Here is a 27894-nt window from a genome sequence, read left to right on the forward strand (position 1 = left end):
TTGTTTATTTCCTACTTCATCATGAGTCTGGAATACCAGCATAGCTTCTTGTATTTCATCCTTTATTTTATTCCCTACCATTACCCTTATTTCTCTTAAATTTCATGCTCTAAGACAGGTTATTTGATTAAACTCTTCCTTCTTACAGTGAAACCTAAGGTGCATATGTAAAAGCACAGTTCTTAATATTCACTGATTGAAATATAACCATGCTAATACATCACAGAACAAAGGCCAAGATGCTAAACATTTTACATAGTATTAAAATGTTAATCTGTCTTAAGTAGAAAAGATTAATAAAAATGTACAGCTTCTAGAGTATAAACTGAAGTCCTCTTTTTAAAGAAACAGTGGGAAAAAGCATCAGTTATGGTTAGGGCTTGTTACCAGAGACGAAAATAAAATACTTTATAAAATAAGATACAAGAGTAAAAATTACAAATAGGGGTAGGTAGGTAAGGCTGCCTAGAAAAATATCATATTTGAATAGTAACATGCCAAGAATCTCATTCTCCCTATCTTCAAAAGCAGATATTCCCTTGAGATCCCCACAGCTGGCAACTGGAAGTAGGAAACGTCTGTATTACGCAACACATTGAAGACAGTCAAAAGAAATTAAGAGTTCAACAAGTTAATAGATAGAAGCCATTCTGAATTTTAAAAACATGTCTTGAAGTCAACAGTAATAAAAGAACCTTGCTCTGGGTTCCTTTTGAAAACACTCAGTGCCCTTACTACATCTGAAACAGGTCGAAAGACAAGGAAGCCAGTAGAAGTCAGTTGTGGCATTAATTGCATTTCTACCTGATATATCCTTACCATGCTAGTCCAAAGAGATAGGCTTGCTCAAATTAATCTTTGTCCCTTTTAGCTCCAACTGTGTAGCTCATTACAGACTGCCCTACTTGCTCTAAGAAATCCTTCTTCCAGTTGATAGAAAAAACAGTCAATGGGAGAAGAAGAGGTTGTCTCATGAGTGATGCCCTGCTGACATACGAATAAAGCAAGGTACGTCATATGACTATCAGAAAGACAGGCAGTTATCATCTTCTTTTATTAACCTCTCTCAAAGGCTAATACCACTTGATGAACTTCCCACTTCCAATCGCAATCCATTTTTGGGGGTAAGAGATTACTTTCTTCCATGTTGCCAAAAAAGTAATAGTTTGGTCAGTGCAAAATACCAGTAATAAATTTCGTCTGCTAAGTGAAGAGGCGCTCGTATTTGCTGCCTAACAAAAAGAAATATGTATGAAAAAACACCTCCAAACCTAAAAGAAACTGAAGGTAGGTAAATTACACACCTGCCAGTATTGATTTCTAGCTGCCAAACAGTGCGCTGAGCAGTCATACAGCTGGGAATTTCACACTGTGTCATCACACAGACGCTATAGATGCGTCCTGACAATTCAAGAGCAATGCCTCTGCTAACAGTTCATTTCACTTCTCTCATTGATGATGGTGTAATTAAGGAAGGCTTGTATCTGTCTCAAGAGCTTTCACTTGCTTTCATCTCTTCTCTGACAGAAGATATGACGTCTAAATAAGAATCATGTCCATCAGAAGTGTTTAAGTTCAAACTAAAAGGACATTTAGATACCAAAGGGTGCCTACCACTAATAATTCACATATATTCACTCCTTTCGAAGCAGTCCTTCCTATGGAAGAGTTAGGGGATGATTTCCAGCCTAGACGTTGTGTGGCATGTTAGTACACTGAGGGCACTAATTCAAGCAACTGGTTAGGAGGAGCTAAACCCATCATTTATGTAATCAATTAATTTAAATTGTACCATTAACAAGTTTTAAATCACAAAGACTGCTATGGGGTTGGATCATATGAGATATAGACATAAATGGATATTAGAGTTTGTAGGTATAATTCTATTTTGGGAAAATGTGCCACATGAATCACACAGCACAGTAGCATAATCAGACCGGAGAGGTGAGTCCCTAGCTAAGCAGGTGTTATTCACTAGAAAAATATAAAAAAAAAAATTACTTAGTGATTAAAAAGGGAGTAATCAGACTTCATCTCTTTTACAGAGGCCATAAATAAGCATGGTTAAAAATTAATTATTTTTTTAAAAAAAGGAAAGAAAAAACAAGAAAAAAGAAAAAAAAAAGAAAAAAGAAAAAAAGAAAAAAATAAGAATCAGCTACCTGGAAAATATTGGGAAATTACTAGGAATATTTATGAAAGAAGAAAACCAGATATTTCTCGTTAAAATAATGAGTAGAGTATACAAAGAAAAGATACGTTGGAGAATTACAGCAAAAAAATGAAAGAGCTAAAATACATTTTCATTTGTATAAAATCTTCCAGTATGCTTTTTTATTTTTTTTTCCTATGAGTAAAAATGCATAATACAGTCATTTGCCAATGAATGATAGCCTATAGGAAAGCAGATAACACACCATCACAGCACAGGCTTATGTCTACATTCTAAGGCTGGATATGCATTCAAGTTGACAGAGATTCTGCAGCTATTTAGAATCATGGAGTCACAGAATCATTTTGGTTGGAAGAGATGCTCAAGATCATCAAGTCCAACCATAACCTAACTGTGGCATTAAACCATGTCCCTAAGAACCTCATCTCCGCATCTTTTAAAACCCTCCAGGGATGGTGACTCCACCACTGCCCTGGGCAGCCTGTTCCAACACCTGACAACCCTTTCCATGAAGATTTTTTTCCTAATATCCAATCTAAACCTCCCCTGGGCACAGCTTGAGGCCATTTCCTCTCATCATATTTTTTTACCACTCTTTTTTTTTTCCTTTACTTTTTAATCTTGTAGTCTCCCGGAAAAAAAGAACTGTCATTACCCACAGGTTGCTAACTTTATGTAACATTTGCTTATTATGTACATTAGAGAAAGATGTGCGAACAAACAAAATTATCCTTCAAGTCTTTTGGTGTTGCTATGAGACATAGAAGTGGAACAACCTAAGAATAAAGGAAAGGGACAAATGAATAAAAGATGATTACTCAAAATAATGCTAATGGTCTCACAGGTTCTGGTGTGCTTGTTTACCTGGGTGTTTATTAGTGGGAAGGAATTTTCGAAACAGAACTATATTGCCAAAGTAGCTGTGAGATAAGGATCTCTCTCCCCTTTCAGCCATCCTGGATTCTTGGGTTTCACCAGAAACTTGCCAAGGGCAAGTGTTGAAGGATCAGCACCCAGGTCCTTCGGTATCTGCTATAGCCAAGTTCTCTACTGCCAAATTGTTTCATTCCACCCATGTTTCTGTGTTAACAGTGAAGTCTGCAGATCACAGGCAGTTTCTGCAACTATTTCCTCCTACAGCTGATTTTGTAAGCCCCAGAGATAGACCTATATTGCCTCAAGGCAGAGGTGGCTTTTGGCTGAAAGCAATCTTGAAAATGTAGACATTGATTATTTAACTCCTTTAATAACTTATCTTCTTCAGGGACAGGTACACAAGAGGCTCAAAAAGTCACAAAGCACTAGTTATTTCCGTGCCTCACCTTTTCTACAAGGCAATTTGATTTCATTTTTACTGTTAATCTAGAAAGCAGAAGATGAAACTGGCATAGATCCCAGTGGACTACCAATATCTAGTGGCCAATGTAAGAAAGCCAGCATAAAGAGTTCACCAATGACTTAGCATTACCAGAAAGTTTTATTCTGAAAACTTTGAGTTCACTTTACTTCAAAGACATTTACATCTCCAAGATGGGAAGACAGACAGACTAGATCTGACTGCAGCGGGGACTCAGAAGTAAATGCAAACAGTTCAAACTTTTCATGCTCTCTTTGAAGATAATTGGACTTGTGGTTTTAGCTATCATCAATATACTCAAGATGCTTACTAGGAATTAAGAACATCTGCTACCTATGCAGGGAAGAAAGGCCTGAGATGGAAATTAAAGCTAAAGTGAGCAGATGAAACATGAGGACACGGAGGTAGACCACAGCTCTAATTTCAAATAAAATCTCGTAACTCGAAGGGCTTGAATTAAGCTAATCTATGACTTTTTAACAGGCCTTGATTAAAACTGAGAATTACTATCCTCTTAATATTATTTCTTATCTAGCTTTATGTCAGCTAAAAGAAAAATGCAAAAATAAAGGCTGATCAGTCTATAAGAGGAAATCCACGTACATATAAATTTTTCTTGGTGGAAGTTGGATACAGAACCTATGAAAGAACATTGACACTTTTTCTTCATTACCAGAAGCAAAGAACTAGTTCTATACTCTGATAACGCATTGATGTGCACTGAAATAAATAAAAAATAAAAAAAAAAGAAAATTTCAAGTTTGGACAGTATTTGTGAAATATGCCAGCAGGAACACTCTTTGTTCCTTGAACAAAAGTTGCAGAAAAAAAATGAGCCAAATTCTTTCCTCTTAGGCTTGCTACTCTGGGTTTTGCCTATCTTAAATGAAAATCCAACTCAGTTCATAAGCTTATGCAATACTTACAAAAGCACAAACAAAATATTGTTATCCTGAATGCGAGATAGAGTGGCACAGTGTAAACTGTCAGAGCTCTATTGATCTCAAGTGAGTTGCAGATTTACACAGAAGATCTTCACTCCCTAAGAAAAAGTCTAGCTGTGTGTTTCTTAGGGACCAAATGCTCTCTATGGTTTCTGAGAGATTAAATTCACTGTTGACCACCATAGTAAAAAGTTCTTTCGCATCTTTTCCACTCCACCCACAAATTACCAAATCAAGACTATAAACCAGAAACTCTGCTGTAAGGTTTCATCTGCTACAAATTACTATCCAGCCTTGTGATTCTATTGATTTGCTTGCACTGTATCAAATTTTAATCACCATAAACCACTGTCTAACACAGTTCTTCCACTAGCCAAGTGTTCTTAGAGGGTAGCTTTGATTATTTTATCTCCAGAAATCTTAAGTTTGTATGAGATGAAGCTGATAAACATATGTAGGCCTCACAAAATTATTCATAAAAATTAATTCATATAAAATTGGTAAGGCACAGTTTTTGGTTTTGTGTTTTGTTTTTTTTTTTAAATGATTATTTGTAGCCATTTCAGCTTTGATGCTGCACTAGTTCATGCTAAAGAACAAAAATCCCCTTCAACCCAATTTTGTTGGAAATAAGTTTCAAGTAAGAATAAAGCAACTGAACTCAGCTCTTGTAAATGTTCACTGATCACTAAACATTTAAGTCCTTCCATAAAATATTTTTTAAAATCTCACAACTTAAATCCTTAGTAGAACTCTCTTGGACTTTTCTCCATCCTTCTGAGGATGGAAACTCTGGTCCAATTCACTAATTTAACTAAAAGGCCCTGTAAACTGAAGTTTCACAGATCTTAATTAAATGTCAAATATGTTGATGTTTCCTATAGAAAGCAAGTAGGCAGCTTGCTATCATGACTCTTAAGAGTTTACTGGCTGCTGAATTTCATCTCCCAGGAAAAATGGTTAGACTTACTAATTTAATTTTGCAAGAAAGAGTCCCGAGGTCTAACAGTTAAACTATGGAAGCTTCACTAAAAGGAATAATCAAAAAATAATTAATTAGCTGCCATATAGCGCTTGGATAGATGCATTGAATAAATCTGAGCTGATTTATCAGTCAAGTGCCTTTGTGTGGTAGGTATTAGAATTATCTGTCATTAACCTTATGCTACAGATGAAGGTGCCAGGATACGGAAGTTAAATGACTTCCCAAGGTCACATCTGAAGCTGGCAACACAACTCAGGCATTTACGGACTTTCAATCATTAGACATAATTTTTTTGAAAAAGCATTAAAGGGATTCATGAGGTAAAGATCATGACCTGGAAAGGCAACATTATTTCTTTAACTTCAGTTTTGAAAGGCAGAAAAGTTGAGAGATGACAGCTGAAATGGGATTTTAAGGAAAAGAATTAGCCAGCCAAGCCTGGAGTGGTACCCTCTAAATTCTGTTTTATTTGATTATTATTTTTTACCCCAAGTATCTGTAAAACAATTTGAGTCATTCTGGATTATTTACATCATAGTTAAGCTGGGTCTCATTTTCGGGGTGCTCTGTCCTCTTGGACTCTGGAGGGAGCCTGAGCCAAGAAGGTTTCTACACATAACTATAAGAGATCAAGCGCCTCAGGTTTCATGACATGACACCTAACTCTGAGTTTCCAACATAACCCATTGACAAAACCGGTTGTCAGTGAATGTCTAGAAAAATGAGAATTCATCTTTGCAGTTGTAATTCTCAAATTCTCTCATAGCATGTCAAGTGAAAAGCAAAAGACAAAAAGTTACCATAAGAGGCAGGGAAGGGAAAATACATAAATAATGAAAACAGCTCTTAAGAGAAGATTGAAGAATTCTGCAATATGAACTATAAAAGAAAGTTAACTTCCGTAAGCCTCATTCCTACAGAACATACTTTTGAAAATGTATTTGCTATGCAAAGAAAATTTTGCCATTTGTATTCATAAAATACCAAGAAATGTATTTTTTTTTCTCAGAAAGGAAAAACACAGCTTTTTCATAAAGAATTATAAAAACATGGGTTATTTTTCCTGACCTTTAATGGACTTTCTATTGAGCTTGTAAAGAAATTCAGATTCTGATTTTAAAATTAATGATTAATGTTACAGAGTTTTCACAGTATTGGATCTGCAGTTCCAAATTCTTCTAGCATAAGCGAGTGTAACTCCACATACTTCAGTGGAACCGTGTTTGCACATATCAGCGAGCAATTCTGGCCCTGTGCCTGAGAAAGGATCTTACTTTCCATAGTCAGTTGATTATGTCTCATCTTTAAACCACATTTTACTATTTGCAAAATACTTGACCCACAAAACCATAGAAGCCCATCTGCTAAGATATCATTGTGCATCGTTAAGTAAAGATGCTGAAACTGTTTTAAGTGCAAAATCTAGTGCACATGGGATGTAAATCTATTCCAAATATTTTCTTGTGCAGTTTTGTGAAACTGAAATGTAGGTTTCAAAATTCCACTTGCAGTAGAAAATAATTTCTTCAAGATACCTTATTACCCAAACCAGAAAGAATTCTTATAAAGTCAGAAATACAGCTAAAAGGACCCATCTTTGGAAAAGAGTAATAATGGACCCACAGGTTCATACCAGATGTCAGAGACATACAAGAACCAATTAAAGATCTGCTTCTAACAGTCTGGAAAAACCTAAATGGAATAAAAATATCAGGCATTAGAGCTAAGACATCTATTGTTACTATCATTGTTCTTTTGTTGGTGGACTACCTAAAGATGACCACACAATGTTCAAAAACAGTAACCAAACTTTACTTTGGTCTTGAGGACAAGTAATGTCAGGCTTGTAAAACCAAAGCTATAACTATAATGACTCTCTTGTTTGGTTTCTTTCAGTTGAAAGTGGTTTATGGGTTTTTTTGGTTCTGTTTTGGTTTTGTTTTGGGGTTTTTTTTGTTTGGTTGGTTTGGTTTGTTGGGGTTTTTTTGTTTCTTTTTTTTTTTTTCTTTTTTTTGTTGTTTGTTTGTTTTAATTGGAGTGGCTGTTTTGTTTTTGTTTTTTTTTTTTTACTATAGCCTTTAATAGGTACTTTTCCTCTCTTTATGTCACTACCCCTTACTGTATTTTAAAAAAAACTAAACACCTTCTTAGTTATTTTTAACCTTTTAATAGTTCTATTAGACCCATAATTGCAACGCTTTGTTGCAAGTCTGTGGAGGAGGGGACTGCTGTAATACTAACCACATACATTCATTGCATATGATGTATAGGGCTACAACTCTGACTGCCACTAGAATATAACTGTGACTATTGTACAGGAGTTTCCTGCTTGTTTTTTCTCTCTTTATGTACCTACTGACTATTTGCTTTTTCATTTCCACAGCTCCAGTCACCAGGTGACAGTAGCAAATCTTTGCATAATACAGAGGGATCAGGGCTGGAAGCTGGTGACAGTCCTGTGCTCCTCTTTCAGATAATAGTAGTAAACCTTATTATACTCAGCATGATATGGAATTCACCCAGAGCTTTTAAAACCCAGGACTTACCTTTAAGTACCTACAAGTCAAGTACTATAACAAAGACCTGACTCCCAGACCCTAAGTGAGGCACCTTGGTTCCTTGTTTTGTACATGGGAAGAGCAAGATGCTCCAGAACAGCATCTTACTCTCAAGAAAAATACATCCCACACACATTTGTCAGGGAACTGTCTTGCTCTGGTCAATAGTAACCAAGAAATACTTACTCCTTGCTACATCTCAAGCACCAAAGAATTAGGACGATGCCTGTTTTAAGAACAAAAACCATGCAAAACTATAGTTCAATACTTATCAAGTCAGCAGTTCCCTAATTGTATTTTCCTTCGCTAAAGAACACATGATACTGCTACAGGGAAAGGATGTTGCAAAGGGGCTACATATTCTTCAAAATAATGCTAGTATAGAGAAGTCAATAACGCCACATAATAATATCAAGCAAATCATTCAGTTATTTTTCTTCAAGAAATACAAGCATTTTTCATAGTTCTTGATCTGTTAAAGGCAAACTGACATGAACTTTATTATTATTTTATTAAAAGCCCATTCAATGAGCATCCAGGTTTCAATCATTATGTTTTATACTTCTCACGGTAGTATAGAGCTATTGCAATAAAGTCCCTAAAGATCTGAAATTATCATTTGACTTTGCACAGTCTCTTAAGAAGAGAAGATACTATATGTATATATCTGTAATACAGACCTTTCAAGAGTAAACACGGTCTTAAGGCTGTGGCTTCTCTAGGTGTCCTTTTCCCTATTTTAGGTCGGCATGACAAGATCTTAAATTTAGAGCAGCATCTGGCCAGTACCAGATACAGTATTGTGAAGCACCTATTTGGGTTTTTACTTAATAGAGATTAAGATCTATTCTATTGTTAATAAAGCTGAGCTGAAATTTACTTACTGTTGCCCATTACTTTCAACAAAATACTGGAAATATAATTTTAAACATGCTCAATTGTTTTAATTAACTACCGAAATACAGCCCATGCTCTTCCCTGACTGTCATCCACACATTTGCTGTGTAATCAGATGGATAGAGTTGATCAAAACTCCTGAAACCTGCATTACGGAAATGTTACCTCTAACATTTCAGCTGTATATCACTTTCCCTGCCTCTTCGAGAGAGGCAAGATGGAAATCTAGCCATGTCAATAAGATCACTTACCTCAACTAACTTGTTGGCGTGTTCACGGAAGACCTGAGCATACTCCTTCACTTCTTTCTCATTACCGCTTTTTGCGGCTTCGATGAGAACCAGTAATGGGACATTGGTCTCCAGGAATGAATCCGATATATGATCCATTACCGCCTTCCGTAGCTGCGACAAAAGAAAGCAGACCAGGAAATAAAAAGAGAATTATCAATATGCATTCTCACTGTATTTGTTGGCTACTTATATTTAAGCATTGATGTGTTGCATCTCACAGTACTGCATGGGAGTTCAGGCTTTTCTTTTTCTTTCCTCCAAGTTATATATTAAATATCATGCACTTAGTGGCCTGGGCTCTGCAAAACACTCCTGAGATTTGTGCTGACACACATCTAATCCTACTGGACAGAATGGATCTGTATAGGATGATGGCAAGTACCCACATAATACATTGCAAATTGATGAGACCTGAAAGCTACACACTTGTTTAAAAAACAGTTCAGCTCACTTAGAAGCCAAATATGGGTTAAGGAGATTAACTTCAAGCAACCATTAGCAATATTAGCCAGAATATTTCCAAGCCTTTTCTAATTCCGGCACTGAATAGTATTCTGTGCAATGAGTATTTTGTTTAGCACATGCTTGTGCTTTGCATTTTCCTTCAAATACCTCCAACAGGTATAAACAGAAAACCTTTTTAAGCATTTACCAGGCAGAGTAGAAAACATATTACAATTTATTCCAAAGGAAAAAAAAAAAAACCACAACACACAATAAAACAAAAAACAAACCAAACAAAAACCAACAAAACAAACAACACACCATCTTACTAGTTATTGAAGATTGAACACCTGTTATTTCTTAAAAACATCTGTTTGAAACAATAGTACTGTAAGAACGAAGGCTAACTTTTCTCTGCCTTGCTAATAACTACTAATTAATGTCAAACTTCACTAAAATTTGAAAGAGAGTCAGAAAGATGACTGAAATCTTAAGTAATTCTTCCTGGAAGCTTAATTGCTCTATAGGAGTATGGATCCAAAACATTTTTACCATGTTTTCTCCAGCTTTTTGGTTATTAAGAATGAGAAACTGTGGACTCAAACACAAGCTGGGAGCTATTCAGCCTGGAGGTCTGCCTGGCCATTAGTCTCCTTAAATCATGCTTTTTGAGTTAGATGAAACATTAGGAAAGGTAATTTTCTGTGTTTTGCAGGCCAGAAAAGAAAGCTCTAGATAGACAAGGTGTCGTAAAAACACGCAGTCAAACTGAAAACTGGTATATTCTTAGGCACTGTAAATACACGATCCAAGGGGTGTTTGCTGTTTGACAGCAGCTATTGTCAGCTCTATTGGCATAAGGAGAGAGTTAAATTTGAGTATTTCCATTCAAGTGTTGCAGTAAAAACAAGCAAAGCAAAATAGCATATGTGTGTTTGCATGAGGTATTCCTTTTATTTCTGTTACAACTGAAGCAGCCAAAATATTAAGAACAGCAATTTTTAATTCCTCTTAAAAATTAATTCTACTCAGATTCTACCTGGAAAGTATTATTGCACTTCCAAAGTGATTAAAGGCACTCAGAATAGCTTACACAGTAATACATACTAAAAAGGGGGAAATAAAAGACAAAAAAAAAAAAAAGAAGAATACATCAAAGAGACCTGCCAACAGCTAGGAAGCTGGTTTGGGGTTGCTACTACCTATCACATTGTCACCTTGTAGTCTTTCTTTGTTTCTCTCATCAATCTGCTGATGTCCACTCACTGACTCTTATTTTATTCTTATATTGAAAGCTCTTTCAGAACTTCCTTTGAATCTGTTGGCACAGCGTCTACAATGAGATCCTGAGCCACGAATAGTTATCACAGGTACCATCTCAACACAAAGATGAACACAAATATTGCTTCGAATATATAAAAGCATTCCAAAAAAGAAAAAAAATACAGTAAGATGTTAAGCGCCAAGGAATAGTGCACCAGCATAAGACTTTGCGTTACATGGCTGATAGATTTCCAATCACAATTTATATCAATCCTTCCCTATTAAATGGTGGGTTTCAGCTATCTATCTATCTATCTATATATCTATATAGGAGGTTCAGATTGGATATCAGGAAAAATTTCTTCACCGAAAGGGTTGCCAAGCACCAGAAAAGGCTGCCCAGGGAAGTGGTTGACTCACCATCCCTAGAGGAGTTTAAAAGATGTATAGATGATTTCTTAGGGACATGGTTTAGTTAATGGTTGGACTCAATGATCTTGAGAGTCTCTTTCAACCACAACGATTCCATGATTCTAAAGGGTTTGTCTTACATTTGCTCTCTCGGTAATCATCTCCCAACACTTGCTGAGAAGCTCTGCTCCCAAGTGAGATGCCTCACTTCAGTACCTACAGTTAAGAATTTTTGAAGTCTGCTGGACCAAAATATGCCAAATGGTGGTGTTTCCAAAGGAACACACCAAGGTGTTAAAAATCCCATGTGGTTTCCATCTCATTCTCAGGGAAAACCCCTAAAAAAAATCCACTAGCTCAAGTTCAGTGTCATTACCAATGAAACCATCCACTCACTGCACTGAAAAAAAAATACTTTAATTGTTAAAGGAACACGAAGTTTTTTCTGTTTATATCTTTCCATAATGACGTACCTGTTTCCAAGTGTTGTGTTGAATGAACAAAGAATTCAATTTTTAATCGAGGTAAATGTGGTATTAATATTATAGACCCGATTATAATAATACACCTCATGGAACTGTAAGAAACATCTCAAGATGTTTAAGAGCACAGCTTATTTTCATCAGTATTAAATACCTTCAGTCTACAACCACATGCTAGAAATCCATAAAGACAGTAAGAGCATCAGCTCACCAGCAATTTAGGCTTAACTATATAAGTATGTAGTAGAGTTATATCTGAATAAAAATGAATGAAAAAATTGATATCTTGTTTCTAATGGTGACTATATGTTGCCTTCTGCAGTTCAGAATTGCAGCAACTGAAAAACAAAAAAATCTGAGTCCTGACTGTCACAGGTTTGATAAATATAGAATTATTAAATTCTATTTTCCTATGCTGTGTTAATCATAGATGTCAGCAGCATATTTTTGACCCATCATGTAAAAACATATTATAATTTCTTTAAATTGGGTATCTGAGTTTTAGGACGCCCTTGCATTGAAGTTGAAAGGTATATTTAACGGGTTTTATATATGCAGGAGACCACAAATTTTGCTATCCATCATAACAGGCTATAAAGAATGACTTGACAAAATCATTTGTTAAATGTGACAGGAGTATGAACATTAGACATTCATCCAACAGCTGAAATGGATACATGACAAGGTAATATTAATTGCACAAGACAAGACATTTGAAAGTATTAGCTCAGCATTGCCAGTCTATTTGATCTAATTAGGGCTATTCATCAAGGTAAATAACTACTGGAAAACTAATCTTGTATGTTCCTCTGCGTACTGCAACAAAGTCCAGCCAAAGTTATGACTTATGCATCCAGAGATTTTACTGTTTCCTATAAGCGACATCAGTTCAGGAGGGAATGGGAGAAGTCTGTGACTTGAATTTAAATAGTCATAAAACATGCGGCAAAAACACATCAAGTTTTATTCTAAAACCAGCATGAGATGTTCCACTCATACGTACATTAATAAATGTCTTCACAATGCCTTAATTTACCTCGCATTCTGATGTAATTATTATGACACAAACTATTACTCATAAGACAATGCTTGAGGATTTTTTCCCCACTGAATTTTTAAGTTAGAGGTGACTTCAAAGTGTGGATAGTTTTCACTACATGAAACTGCATTTGTTAGAGGAGAAAGCACATTAAACAAAGGTCTTGCTTAATTCATTTTGTCATGGAGAAAACTTTATTAATTAACATATAGTCAATAGAATAATAAGTTTGCCAGCCCAGCACAAAGATGCAACAGGAAAACACCAAGACCTGCAAATATTTTTGAAGTATGAATGGTGTACCACAAGGCAGATTTTATGTCTTTCCAGTTCAGTCAATTAAGTCAGTTTATGGTGCAGAGTCAGTTGCTGTTTTTGATAGCATCATGTTCTACTGTTCTAAGCACTATTTTGGTCTGGTTTATCATTGCCAGTTCACAGCTATAATTGAGCTCAAAGAGGTTAAACTGCCCCCTGAAATGATGTTTTCCATGGCTATATAACAATTTTAGAACCAAAATGTCTCAGTGCTACTTACAATCTAGCAGAGAATTAAATGTCTAATCCTGACACTGGAAAGTAAAGTCACAGCAGGAGATTAATGACTCTAACAGATTGTTAAACTTTATAAATACTGGCAGTATAAAGCTATCTGTAACAAATTTTACCAAGGAATACCTTATTCACCATTTTCTATTTAATGTGCATTGCAAGCCGAACCCAACTCCAGTTTGCAGCTGCTGAGCACTCCCAGACAGGTATTAATTTAATTGAAAGAGATGAAAATAAAGACTTTCCCATTGCAGTTAAAGTATGTCTCCTCTAACATATTGAGAAATTGAGTTCTGGAGAATAAGACAGTGATCATTAGAAGCTACTGCAATGTCATGCTAAAGAGAAAGTCTCAGTCAATTCTGCACAGTACAACCCATGAAGATGTGACCCAAAAATGGTGGATTTGGGAATGTGGACACTAATGCCATCAATTATGTCTTGATAGATTAAACAGCAAAAAGATTAACATTTAATACATGTATCGCACTTGGATACCCAGACTACAGATTTCTGGAATATACTACATACAAATATTTAAGATTTGAACCTAAAATTAAAACTCAGGAAGAAATTATATTACAAAGGCTCATCATAATCCTTCGTGTATTTTTCTGTGTGCAAGATTTCTTCTCCCTAAAGAGAAACTTCCTTAGTCAGGGAGAGACTGTGGATGAATTTATCAAGTAAAGGGGCTTGAAGTAACAAGTTTTGACCAGAATTTTGAAAGACGGTAAGACACACAAAAAGTTTCTCTTAGTTGTAGGTTAGTACAAAGAATTCCTCAAACTGGTATATGGCCAGAGGGAATGTTTATCAATTTTTGTGACTTCAAAATTTTATACTGTCTTCTCAAAGAATATTTCTTTGGCAAGAGCAAGCCTCAGGCTTGCTAACAACATTAAGACAGTTACATAAAAGCAGAGAAAAATATATAAGCTAAGGGGACAGAAGATGTCCACATATGCTCCAATATATAAATATTATCAGGGCAAGAACTCTGTCTTGCTTCATGTCTGGACAGAACAGCAAAATCCTAATGCTGACTGGTGTGCTGGGATAGTACCAAATACTTATTATTTCTAACAGTAAAGGATGATACAGGGCTTTGAAAAGGTAGAGGACAGTATGGAGATTACAATTGAAAAATGTTGTAAAAACAGGAGGACAGAAATACAGGCACTGACTGAACAGTTAGTGAAGTCAAAATAATACAGAAGTGAAAGACAGTGATTAACTTTCATATTCTATATGATCTGGGAGGGCAGAGTTGTGACAAGGAGAATATGGACATGTAGAAGGTGAATGCAGCAGAGAAGAAAAGGGATAAGACTTTGAAAAATTTCCTTGTGAAAACTGAAGACTGTGAAGTGTCAAAAATGTCACCAACACTGCAAGCCCAGAGGGTCTGACGCAAAAGAGGAGAGGTGTGACAAAGAAGAGGATAATGAAGAATAAAAATCATGGATTAAACATCCACAGATTAACAGAGAACCACAACATCTTCATGTATCTTCATGTATTGTCTCAGGCTTTGTTGAAATGGTACTTAAATCCAATAGAGTGCCTTTGGAGCTTTATGATTTTTATATACATATATATAAAAATATATAAAAACATATAAATAAATATATAAATATATAGAAATATAAGTATGGTAAATAGGTTAAATAGCTATTTGGTCACGAATGGGAAATAAGTCGTCTATGAAAACCCTTCATGAAATTATCGTCACTGTGATAAGCAGGCATAGTAACATCATTTAAAAGCAGTTACATCCAATAAATTTTAAAGGTTTTGTATAATATGTACTAGATGTGTCACACTTGCATTCCCACCTACCTCAGCTGCATGAGCAGGCTGGCATACTGAATGTTGTCATCAGCTTCTCTAAGACCCAGAGATTTAGTCCCAGTGAAAGCTGATGACAACTGTCTTTGGTAGACCTATCTACTGGAGTTGCAGACAATGCCTGAAATGATATTAAAAATTGATTCTGTTCTGCAAAAATGGATTTTTCATCATCCTTTCCAAGAGTGACTCAAAGTTACAAACTGATCCTGCCCCATGGACAGAGGTGACTGATATGTGATACTATCAATTATCAGCCGTACCTTTTGAAAAAGCCCTTACTGGAGTGAGATTACAGCTTGGAGTTTTTTCTTGAGTTTGTTTTGTTGAGGTTTTTGTTGTTTTTTATTGCTGTTTTATTATTTTTTGTTTTGTTTTTTTCTTCTTTGTAGTAATTTCTGTAAAGCAAAAACCAAAACTGAAAGTTTTTATATTTCTGGTTGCTTAATAAGTAACATTAAATAGCATTACTGAACCAAATTAATGTCAGCTGAGAAACAAATACAATGTTGAGATCCCATTTGGAAATTAAATTCTACGTACTTTGCCATTGCTCATAAATCCGTTAGGAGGACAGAATTACAGAAGTCTTTGGAAAACGACTATGTTTTCCTTTACCTTGATAGAGCTCCCTACCTCATGCTACTGCATTATTCATAATGAGCATCAAAATTTGAAGCTGTCTTTATGAATCCAAGCTTTTATAAGTTTCTTTAGCTGATGTTACTACAGGTCATTCTCTGGTTGACACTACAGAACAGCAAGAGCTTCTTTAAGTAACACTATCATCAATAGAAATTTCTTGGAATAGTGTTTTTCTTTCTTTTTGAGTAGCTACATTATATGCTTCTGTTAAACTTCTTGCACATACAGTGTCTCTCATTAAAAAGAGTTTTAAAAAACTCCATACTTGTTTCTCTGCAGTGATTACAGAGCTAGACATCTTCTAAAGTTCCTGGAGCGAGTACAAAGATTTGTTGAAATATGTGAGCTTTTATTCATTATTTGAGGAATAATAGTCAAACTATGTGCAATAATCTGCTGTAAGGCAATATAGCTGTCACTGAGTTTTGCCCAATAATTCCTCACAAGCGACTTTGAAAGGCCAACCTTCTGTGCTCACAACTATAGCTACTACACTCTTTGGATTTTGCCAGACAAATAAGCCATCATTACTATTATGTTGCAGATCAACCTTGCCTTCATTTGATGAAAATGTTACACGCTGTGTGTAGCCTTACGCATAACTACCTGATATGGGTATATTTTCCTGAAATATGGTGCCATATGTGCATCAGTAAACATTATGTGTAGAGTAAATTAAACCCTGCCTTATAATTAGGCAGTAAGGAAATAACTGTAGACCCAAAGAGTAAATCAGCAGTATTAAAACACTCTCCATTTCCTCTGAAGCACTTTGGAGCACCATAAAAACCTCAATGTCACAGTGATAAACATCTATAAGAAATGCATTTTGAGGGAGACAAAGACATGTGCATTCAAAAACCACAATTCGGTGCAATTTAAATAACAGTCCATTGCCTCTAACTTTTTAGATCAGATTTTAGACGTCTTTCTAAAACTTCTTTCCTAAAGTAAATACACCAGTTAGTCTATCAAATGGGACCAGACAAAAAGTGAATGCAGTATTGAACGGCATGCCAGGGGCTTACAGTTCTTCCAGTCCAAGCCGGTGAAATTCCAAGTTTGCCTGCTTCTGCGGCTTTAAGCAGTGCTTACAAATTCAGTGGAAGCTGAGAGAGCAAAAGACTTCATCAAGTGGAGCATTGCTATTTCTGCTTTATAACCCAGTATTACACAAGACTCCTGTCTAATACCTTTGTACAAGCCGCTTGAGAAAGCCAGTAAAGAAGCACTGGTGTACACACAATGCGGTGCACCCGTATTAAATGAACACAAGAAAAAATGAAAACAAAAAAACCCACCACCAACACATAGTGGTGGCACAGAAATAAAACTGCATTAGCATTTGATAGACCACTTTCAGAAAGCCAGCTTCCAGATTTCCATAATCAAGAGCACTAGAGTTACCCCAAGTGAAAATGAGGCAAAAACGAGCAAAAGGTGATGAGTTTCTAAGGAGCAAGGGCTGATGCCTCAGGTGGCCTCAGGTTCAAAGACATTTAGATTGAGTTATGGCTGGCTCCCTTTAAAAGATGCCAGCATTTTGCCAAGAAGCATTTTCATGCAACAGGATGAAGAAATATCACCAATCCCACCGTGCTTTCCCTTGGGAACAACTGATATCTCATCTTTCATAATACAGCACAACCTCAGCAAGACCCCTGTGGATCATCTCTTTAAGTATGACCTTGCTTCAAGTTTGTCTTCGCAAAATAAATCTTTAGAAAACATTAATGCAAGACTAAATTTTGAAGTTACAACCTTCTTGGCTATTCTGCTACTACTTAACACTTTAATGAAGTTTTGTATCTTCAGAATGCTCTATTAAGTCTCTTACAAATTCTCAGTGTTATGTGAGCTAGGTAAGGTACATGACCCTCTCTCTGTGTTTTTGGCCCTCCTTAAATTATGTAGATCTTGAATTTAAAAAAAGTCACCTTCACGGTTTATAACCTTTACCAATGTCCCCTTGTCTGCAACAAAGGGCACGTCAAAACCTACTTTTATGGTAACAATAAGCAGAGCTTTCTTCCCCAGTACTCCTAGAAATGGATCCATTGCTGCAGTGTTGATTGGCTCTGTAGCTTGAAAATAAAAGTATTATTCACACAAACCTACCTTTAGGCTCCTATCTTTTGGGTTCCTTAATTAGAAAGCAGTTTATTCATAACTCCCTATATACAAAGAAACATAAGCTGTCTCCAAAATACATCCTTGAAATCTCAAACCGCCCTCTGAAAGTGAACTCTCTATTGACCATATAAGAGTTTGAAGGAAAACCAGCTTCCTTATATTATCAACCAATTTCCATACTTGACATCAGCTGGTGTGAATTCTCAGGGTTCTCTTTTTTCTCTTCCCCCTGCCCCCTCAATACAAGTTTTTATTCCTTTGAGTGTGCTGTTCAGCTTCTCAAACGAGCTGAAAGGAATTTGTTATCTAATAATTTTGATTAGAATTGGGTTCCCAGTTTTTTTCTGAAGTTCTGAGTTTTGTTTTTCTTTCTGAGCAGTCACGCTTCTCTTGGGTTTGTATGTTAATGTACAGATGCTGTGTACCTTTTCAAGCTGGTACGACATGGAATACCTAAGTTGAGGCAGCTTTACCTCCACAGGAGACAGTAGCTTGGCTGCAAAATTATGATAAAATTTCCACTTTTGTAGGGGAATCTGTGTTTTCTTAAACAGTTTACATACTGTAAAGAATCAAGTTATACACATGCTTGAAGAGAGATTTAAGTCCACAGACCAAAAGCATTATGTAAGTGTCTATTCATAATATAATTTGCATTGTACAGGTTAGATGTGATAAAATCTGTTCCAACGGAACACATTTTTTCTATTTCAGGTGTCCCTTCAGTCTAATTGTACGAGTTAGTATTCATGATGTTTATTTTTTTTTCTGAGAGTCTCTCTAGATTCTACGTCAATTTTTGGCAGGTTTGAAAGTGCTAGACAATTTTTTTTAACCGCAAATAGCATTCATAAATAGTGATACAACTTAATCGAAGTGGAAGTGACTGACATAAAAAGCAAATGGAGATACGCTGCTTCTCAAGAGCTAGAAAAAAAAATGACAAATAAATTTAAGAATATTATGAAGCCTGTTATCTAATTCAGACTGTTGTAACTCATACTAAAGAAAGTACACTGAATTGTGAATACTTTCAGAGACCTATGAAGTAGGTAAAAACTGAGCATGATCAAGAAGTTCTCCCCAGGATCTTGGATTTACACCATTTGCATGAATACATTACAAGAGGGTTTTTTCTCATCAACCTTTAACTGTTTAAAAGTTTGACATGTAGCCTAATATAGCTACTGAAAGAATATTATCAAGGACTGAAAGATAAAGAGTAAAATAATTGAGGCTGTGCAGTCGAAGGGAGATATTCGAAGGGAGGTATTCTGGAGAATGTGGCTGAAAACAGACTAATAAATACCATGTCTGCAGCCCATCGAGTGTCTTAGAAAGGTATTTGTGATTACAGAGCTTAGCACAAGAATAATGTAAAAGAGCAATCAAAAATACATGAGGGTCATGTGAAAGGATGTATTAATTACATGATGCACAAAGAATTGATTGGAGGTATAGAAAAGGTAGACATGACTTGGAGATATATATATATATATATGTATATATCTCGAGGCTGCTGCAAAGTATGTGATTGAACAAGTTTGAGTGTGTGGCTGATAGAAAGACACCATAGGACAGTCACTATTATTAAAATATTAGTTTATGCCTAAATCGCTAAAACTGATCCTGAGTACCTAAAAGCGTGTCATCATTCCTAGAGTGGCTACTGGGAAAAAACAGACACAGAAGCAGCAATCAATATCCAAACCTCCATCAATATTCCTAAGAAAGAGGGAGACAACTCATCCAGCCCAATACAGAAATTGTAGAAGTGCCTGGCTTCCAGCTTTGAGCCTACAAAGTAGCTGAGATTAAATAATGAACTTTCAAATGACAATCCACAGCCACATGTGAAACTTGTTCTTGGAAAATCAGAGGTGAAAACAAGATACAGGTTGTTGTAGAAATCATATTGAAGGGTTTTTCACGGATAATAACATGTTATAGTTACACAATACCAATATTACTAGCTAAGCAGCACAGTAGGGGGTCCTAAAATTAAATATACTTTTGAAAACTTGCAGTGTTTTTGCAGATAAGAGAGAAAGCAGAACAGGATCATAGTTTTTACCATAAAGGCTTTTGTTTCTAGACTGATTTTCTGAGGAAATGAGTTTCATTACTTTATGTCTATCCATTTTTTTTCAAATACATTTTAATTTATTGGCCAAGTTTAAAACCATCTGACAAACAGAAAAGATGCTACATATCTGGCATTTGATGAAAAATTGTCTGAGTAGGAGAACGGTGACCTAAATTAGAGTCCTACAGAGGGAAATTTGTTATGTGAAGTCGGTAGCTGGCTGGCCAGCTCACCAACACGGACCGACACAGGTACCAGCTGGCTGACCACCACCAGTTGGCAGAGAAGGTGCCAAAACCAACCTCACATCTTCCTGCACTTCACCAACCAGCCTGGAGCACCCAAGGGAGCTACAGCAGAAGAGGCAGCAGCAGAGAGGAGAAGGATGAATGTGAGAAAACGAGAAAAAAATAAGAAAAACAGAGACCATAACGGAGGGCTTGAGATTATTGCTGTAGGAAGCCCTATACAGTTCGTACAACGCTATGGAAAACAAGACGTCATTAATTCAGCTGTTGACAATTTTGTTTTTCAGTCCTGTGCCCACGCAACAGGTATTCCTCAGAGGTTTGTAGGATGTTGTCTCAAAAAGACTATCTGAGAAGAGGACATTTTTGATTAAAAAAAAAGCTAAATCAAAATGTTTTACCCCACAGAATGGTGTGAAATATTCACTTAGCCATGAGAACAAGCACAAGTATTTTGAGTCCAGAAATGATGAGAGCTTTCTATATTCCAAATCACCATCCTCGCTACTAACCGCATGTAGCTGCTAATACAATGTTGACATTATTTTGCTTTTTGTGGTATCTGCCTGGCAGCTTGAACTGGATTGCACCCAAAAACACATAGTCTAAGGTCACTAAATAATAATCAGAAGGCAAAAAATACATTTTGATACTGCACACAGGGTCACAGATACCTAACAATAGCATTAATTTCTATTAGACATCTGTTCCATTAGAAAAAAACAAACCTGGAAATCATAGAATCATAGAATGTCCTGAGTTGGAAGGAGCCCACAAGGATCATCAAGTCCAACTCCTGTCGCTGCATATGACAACTAAATCAGTCTAAACATTCAAAGTACAAACTGTAGTCATTGAAATGCAACCAGTAATGGAGTTATTTCTGGCCTTTCCAATTTACAGTTCCTACTAATATTTTTTATAATAAAGTTTTGTTGCCTAAAACTGCAAGGAGAACCAGAAATCCAACACTAAGAAAAATATAGTACTTTTAAATTTTTGTTTTATTCAACTTTGGAATGAAACCTGAAAACTTCAAAATTATTAAAACATCTTAAAACAATGGAAAACTTTCTTCAAAATTCTGAAAATGTGTTTTTAATTTTCAATATTTATTTACACATATATATTTCTATTTGCAATGCTAAGCTAAAATAATCTGCTGACTTTCAAAATGAAAATTTGAAACGACTGAAAAAATGCAAATGTGACTTTTTAACACCACTGGGCTTTTCTTTTAATTTTCAAAATTTAATTTCTGATGTGAAAATCTTTTGTAAAGTATTTATTTCATAAAGTATTTCTACCTAGCTTCAGTAATGACATAAAACTAATTCTGCAGGAGGTGGATGAATTCTCCTTAACAGGTACATGAGAGCATCATTTCCAGGATAAACTGAGAATTGCTGGTAAAAAGTCTTCCTATTTCTTTACAGTTCCTTCCACTTGGAGGCATATGAAGTATTAGTCTGGCTTGAATGGACAAAAATGAAGAATTATTTGATTTCAATCTACTTCACAGAATACCGCAGACAGGCTACCCCGTTAAAATTAATAGCAGTACAGATATCTGCTCTTTAAGAGAAAACTAATGGGTTTGGTTATTCTACCTCACGGGGAAACCAACGGACTAATACAGAGTGAACCAGTTCAACCGGAGCAGGACCCAAGGAAAAGAGCTGATGGCAACAGGGCAGGAGACAGCGGCACTGACAGGTGGGACACCAGGGGTGGTGACAGCAGAACAGCTGGTGCCCTCCTCGTACAACTCCAAATGATCTATAGAGCGTGTTGGTCCTCACCAGGCATTCAGTGTGTATGTCAGCCAAACACTTTGGTGTGCCCTTCCTGCTTATCTTTGTTTCAATGTCACCGCAGGGTTGCAGTGGTTGTAATACCACATGTGCATGTTGCTTTGTGATCAGCTGTAGTATTGAAATGATAGGGTTAGCGTCATTTTTTTTTCCCTATGCAAACAAGCAAACAAAATAACCGGCATCAACAAGCACCCCGCTGCTACTCTAGCTTGCTGTACTACACAATGAAAGATGCTTTTTTCTTCTCTCTTTTTTTTTTTCTTTTTGACAATAGGCTTGCATACCAGTGGGGAAAAAGACCCCAGATCCTGCCAATTGGCACAACTTCTTATCAGACACAGAATTCCATGCTTTTTTCCCCACATTGTTCACAATCAAGAAAGAAATGGCAGCGGTAAGCTATGGGTTGGTGAGACTTGTCTGCTTCCAACAACTTGTGCAGTCTGACTTAGGTTGGTGTTCTTACAGGCAGTTTATATTAAGACATAATTAGATCTCCATAATAGTTTTCCAATGTCCAGAAGAGTTTAAATGATGAGGGTAAAAGATGTAATCCCATCAGAATAGGAAATATTGATGTGACTGTAAATTGTGAGATGGAATTTTAGCACCGTGTATCCCAACCACAATCATTTCATGTCTGCATGTTCTGTAGATAGTGAAATAAAATCTCAGAAATGAAGAGCTAAGTAACCTGGACAGAGAAAGAAAAATCAGTCTTAGATGGCTGACTACTGAAGCCTTGCAAGGGAGCCTCTCTACCAAATGAAATATATGCACCTTCTTCATTACCTAAACATATTTTGTAGATTGTCCAGTTTTACTGTGGTAACATTAAGCTTCATAAATCTGACAAGCAAGGCTGCTTTAAAAGCAATTCATTAAAACCAAAAGGCATTATGGTATTGCAAGTTGGTTGTCTCTCTCATGATTTAGCCCCAAATAGACTGAAATGGTATAAAACTGCAATCTCAGCTGTGGTTCATTTCTTCTTAGTTTACAAGCCCCTCTCCCCGGCCATTAAACTCAGCCCTCAGTGATATCCTCGTATTCTGAAATTTAGCAGAGGGTGTATAGGCAGGTCTGGGTAGACACGCACATGTATCCTGTTGATTATACATGTGATGAAGCAGAACATTGATTATGCTTTTGAATCATAATGATGTATAGTCAGAATACACATTGTTGAAAGCAGACTCCATCTTCCTCTATGTCATGCAAAACCTAGCACAATTATGATCTAATCTTGATTAGTTTACTAGCAACTGCCAAAATTTAATAAACATTATACCTACATGATTAACCTTCATAAATATCAGAAACTATATTGAAAGCTTCACCTCCAAGCAGCAAAATATTTATATATGTGCTTCACTTTACCCACATACGGAATTCCAGCCTTCCTGAGATTGAATTCAACACCCATGGGGCTGAATCTACATGAGAAGCAGACAGTTTATTAAGAAAGGTGCCACTTTTATATCATATTTCGGAGTAAATTTGGCTTTCGAGATGAGTAATTCAGGCAACTGCTGAGAACCTCACACAGAACAGCAACTCATGTGTTAGTCTGCTACTTCCTTCAAGCAATAAGGACAGAGGTGGGAGGCAACACATGGTACAAGCTCCACTGCAGAACCTGGGATCCCAGAAATTAGGAGGTCAGAACAACGAAGATCTTTCTTCTGTCATTAGCTGATCAACAGATGTGATGGGAGGTTTATACAGGACATTCAGTGATTCATATTGTCTCTAAGTCCAGTGCAATATTTTTTTTTTATTTGGAGAAATAAGCTCTGAGAATATGATCCTCAAACACGTTTGCTGAGACTTAAAGGAAGAAATGAAACGAGCTGAGTTTTAGCAGTGTAGAGCACTGATTTCAAAACATCTGTAGGGGCCACTCCGAAACTGTCATGTTGCAAATAGGTATTTGAAGCTATATTTAAGTCCTTGGTTAGTCTTGTAGATTTGTGGACTTCGAATATTTTTTGCAGAGGCAACCTTCAATTGTAGAATTTTTTTAAAATTATTTTTACAGAAAATACAAAATTGGGATCATATCAAAAGCAGAAAAAAGAGGTAAAAAGAGGCAATCCCTCCTGCCTTAACTTTAAAAGTGTGAAGAGAAACCTTTTGTTTGCCCATCTCCCTTCTTTTCCATCTCAAGCTTTTTGAACAAATCTTTCAGATTTATTACCAATGATAAATGTAACGTAAGAAAGCTGATCTTTGTGGTTTAAACTATGCTTTACAGTTATTCATAGGATCATACAATGGTTTGGGTTGGAAGGGACCTTCAAAGCCCATCCAGTGCCCCCCCTGCCATGAGCAGGGACATCTGCACCAGCTCAGGTTGCTCAGAGCCCCGTCCAGCCTGGCCTGGGATGTCTCCAGGGATGGGGCATCCACCATGTGTCTGGGCAACCTGTTATTTAATAGCCTTCTCCATATCTTCATAGGATCTCTATTAAATACCACACCTTAGAAGTTTTCTTTGAAAATATTCCGCTCTTAGACATTTTTTCATAATCTGCTCATCATTCCTGTTATTTCAATTAGAGTATTCAAATAAATACAAATAAACACATATGCCAGTGTTTTTATCACTGTGGTTGCTGGGCTGCAAAGGCAGTGAACATCTGGCCAATCTGCCTACCCTCCCACATATTAAGACCCTTGGGAGTTACACTTGGAGTATGTTTCAGTCTCCCTTTTTTTTTTGGCTCAGGAAACACTACTCCTTTGCTTAATGTCATGTGTAATGTAGTGTCATATCTAAGTAAGGACACATATTCTTTATACCCTTCTACAAGTGGCAAAACCAATCTGAAGGTGAAAAGCAATGGCTTCTTTTGAAAATCAAGAAGCGTTATAAAAAGCATAGATTACCTGTCTTCGAAGGTCTCGTGTTTTCTTGGTCATCTTGTCAATAGCAATGTTGAGTGGGTCCCCCTTCTCTTTCCTTCCAGTCTGTTAAAAATAAATGTTGGAGTTAGAGAAAAATAGTCCAGAAAATATAGACTTTAGAAAAAAAGTACTGATTTATCAAAGGAAATCTGTGCATATCATTTTGTTTGCTTCCATTAAGTTGTTATTTCCACTGTAGTGTTTAACATGTTTACGTGCGAGGACATACCAGATTATTTTAAAACAATCCTAAAAGGATAAGAAGAAAGATTAAGGTGACTCACTGGAGACTTCAGAACTTTTCCACCAATAAATTATGTGCATATATTATAGCCTATACTCCAAAAATCTGGCAAGATCTTTCACTATAAAACGAATATTAAGAGTTTCTAATCTCCATCCTGCCAGGCAGTGGGAATGTTAAACATGATAATAAGCAGCAACACAGCTTGAGGACAGAAGGAAAATGGTCCCTATGCCTGCAACAGGAATCATATTGGCAGACATTAGGTGTGGTATAAAGATGAATTCCACTTAAAACACTTTCCTGCAGGAAGTCTCAAAGCAAAAACTCTCATGAAGATTAAAAAGGGAGGAAAAAAGCTTTTTGTGGCTCATAACTAATGAAAAAGAATTTTTTTTAGGTTCAATGCTACAAAAAAAACATTAAGCGAATTTGTCAGCTGTACTACCTCTCTCTTAAGAGAAAACTGCTTCTCTAAAGATTTGTCACATCTCTCATCACATTGAACTCTGTTTGGTAGCTTTTCATCAGGAATCAAAATGATCTTCCGTTCTTTCTGGCCGTACTTTTTCCTTCCCAACACTGTTTTCAAATACTCCTATTTTGAATTGTTTCTTGCATATGCTTGAGAGGGATTTTCAGTTTCCAGCTGAGCCTAATACCATATGTTTCTGGGGACTATTGAGAAGTCACTTTTGGGGTGGGATGGGGATTAAACGTTCCCTTTCAACAATGAACCCTCAAATGCACAGCGCGATTATCAGCTCTACATGGACATGTTGGTAAGTGGCCTGTGTTCCAGTCTTCTGCTTTAAGCATCCATTTGAGGGAACGCCTGCTTTCTGCTATTGTCTGTAATTCTGATATGAGGCCAATGCATCTATGATCATTTAGATATCTGCAAAAGCCATTCTCTTTTTTTGTTTAGAAATTCAAACACAAAAATATCAAGTACCATAAGAATTTAATACGAAACATAATTCTACCTCTTAGGTTTTCACAAAGAACACAAATTGACACCAGGAAACAGAGAGAAAGTATTTGCTATGATACAAGAGGAGGCATCTGTGTAATCTGCTGATATTTTTATCTCATTTTTCTTGTGTTCATCCTTTCCTTGACTTCTTCTGATCCCCAGCTAAAGAACTACAGCTCTTTAGCTTAAGCAATGTCAGCACATGCTTTTAGTTGTAGATGCCCTGACTTCAGTTCCCAGTATTTTGTCCAAGAAAGCAGCTGGCATTTGTGTGCACAATCTATAGTTTTTCAAGCTGAAATTTCACAAGAAAAACGAGGCTAATAAGTTTGGTAGAGGAAGACGCTCCTACCTGTTGAAATGATGCAATGGGGACTGCCGGATGAGCTAGTCTCAGCCAGGTTCCTAGTCTCTTAGACTGCAAAGCTATTTTTTAAGAAAGTTTTCAATTATTCCAGCTGTGTGCTGTGTACTGGCTGAACCAAGTATCCTTAGTGATATTAGTGTTCTGGGATGCTTTATTTTCCCAGTCAAATAATTCAATTTCTGTAATATTGTTTTAATTATTCTCTTCCTTCTCATTGTTTAAGCTTTAACGTGTTGGCTTAGAAAGATACAGAATCACACAAAATGTTTGAAGACATTTTTTCCTGGGACAAAGAAAACCTTTTTTTTTCCATAAAACCAGGGAATAATTTGCTAAACTGTGCAAATTGTAGTGAATAATCAAAAAGCAAACACCGTGACACTTAAGGCTACATTGGGATGGCATTTTACTGCTCTCAAGCAAAACAACTAGCTGACAATTCTTCTTCACTGATCTCATGCAGGGCAGATGTTATTTTGTTTTCCCCTCCAATGCAGGAGATCAAGCACTTACTGCTTGGCATCTATTTAGAGGGTCAGAAAACTGTCCCGAATGAGAACTTGGGAATTCCAGGGTTGTCAGCTACAGGACACAATGACACTGAATAAATTAGGTATCTGACAAATTGTACCATTTAGGAGTGAAGGCTCCTGAAGTTCCCTAAAGGGTCATGTGAAAAATGTAGAAATTTTGATACTGCTTTAAAAGCTCATAATTTAGGTTCCTAACCTGAGTAGTTTGTATTGCTCATATGAGGAAACTGAGACTAGGTTTGTAGTAGCCTACATCTAACACCTCTCCTATGCCTCTCTTCAAATTTATCCTGTAATTTTCTAGTCTAGTTTCAAATTAAATAGTCAGTGGCCCTTAAGGTACATCCGATTGTGAAATGCAAGACAACTGGGGAGCCTTCTGTCACCCGTAGGCCACACAACACAAACTGTTGACATCCATCTGGCCAGACCCTTCTCCTTCCAAAACAGAGAAAAGCCTGTTCTGCATCACTTCCCGAAAACCTCGTTGCTCCGTGCAATTGCTTGAATCATGTCCACACACTAAGATGCTAAATAGCATGAACCAGTCCGTGCTGGAAAACAAGTGGTCAGACCAAGCGGACAGAGATCCACTTGAGCTCTCTCAATGACAATATTTTATTAGCACATACAAATACAGATGAAGTCAGAGACACTTTGTATGTTCTGCAGAGTTTTTAGTTATC

General features: G+C 36.5%; 1 protein-coding gene across 1 annotated transcript in view; it reads right to left on the reverse strand.

The window, feature by feature from the left end:
* The window catches only part of CTNNA2 (catenin alpha 2), a 498767-nt gene that overhangs the window by 96269 nt on the left and 374604 nt on the right, over positions 1–27894 (reverse strand). Inside the window, exons 8-9 of the mRNA XM_065633244.1 lie at positions 25071–25151; positions 9166–9318 (exon numbers count right to left, since the gene is read on the reverse strand). Of these exons, the coding sequence (XP_065489316.1) occupies positions 9166–9318; positions 25071–25151 (234 nt within the window). The remainder of the gene's footprint in view (positions 1–9165; positions 9319–25070; positions 25152–27894) is intronic.

Source organism: Caloenas nicobarica, chromosome 4, assembly GCF_036013445.1.
Source record: "Caloenas nicobarica isolate bCalNic1 chromosome 4, bCalNic1.hap1, whole genome shotgun sequence".
Taxonomy (NCBI): domain Eukaryota; kingdom Metazoa; phylum Chordata; class Aves; order Columbiformes; family Columbidae; genus Caloenas; species Caloenas nicobarica.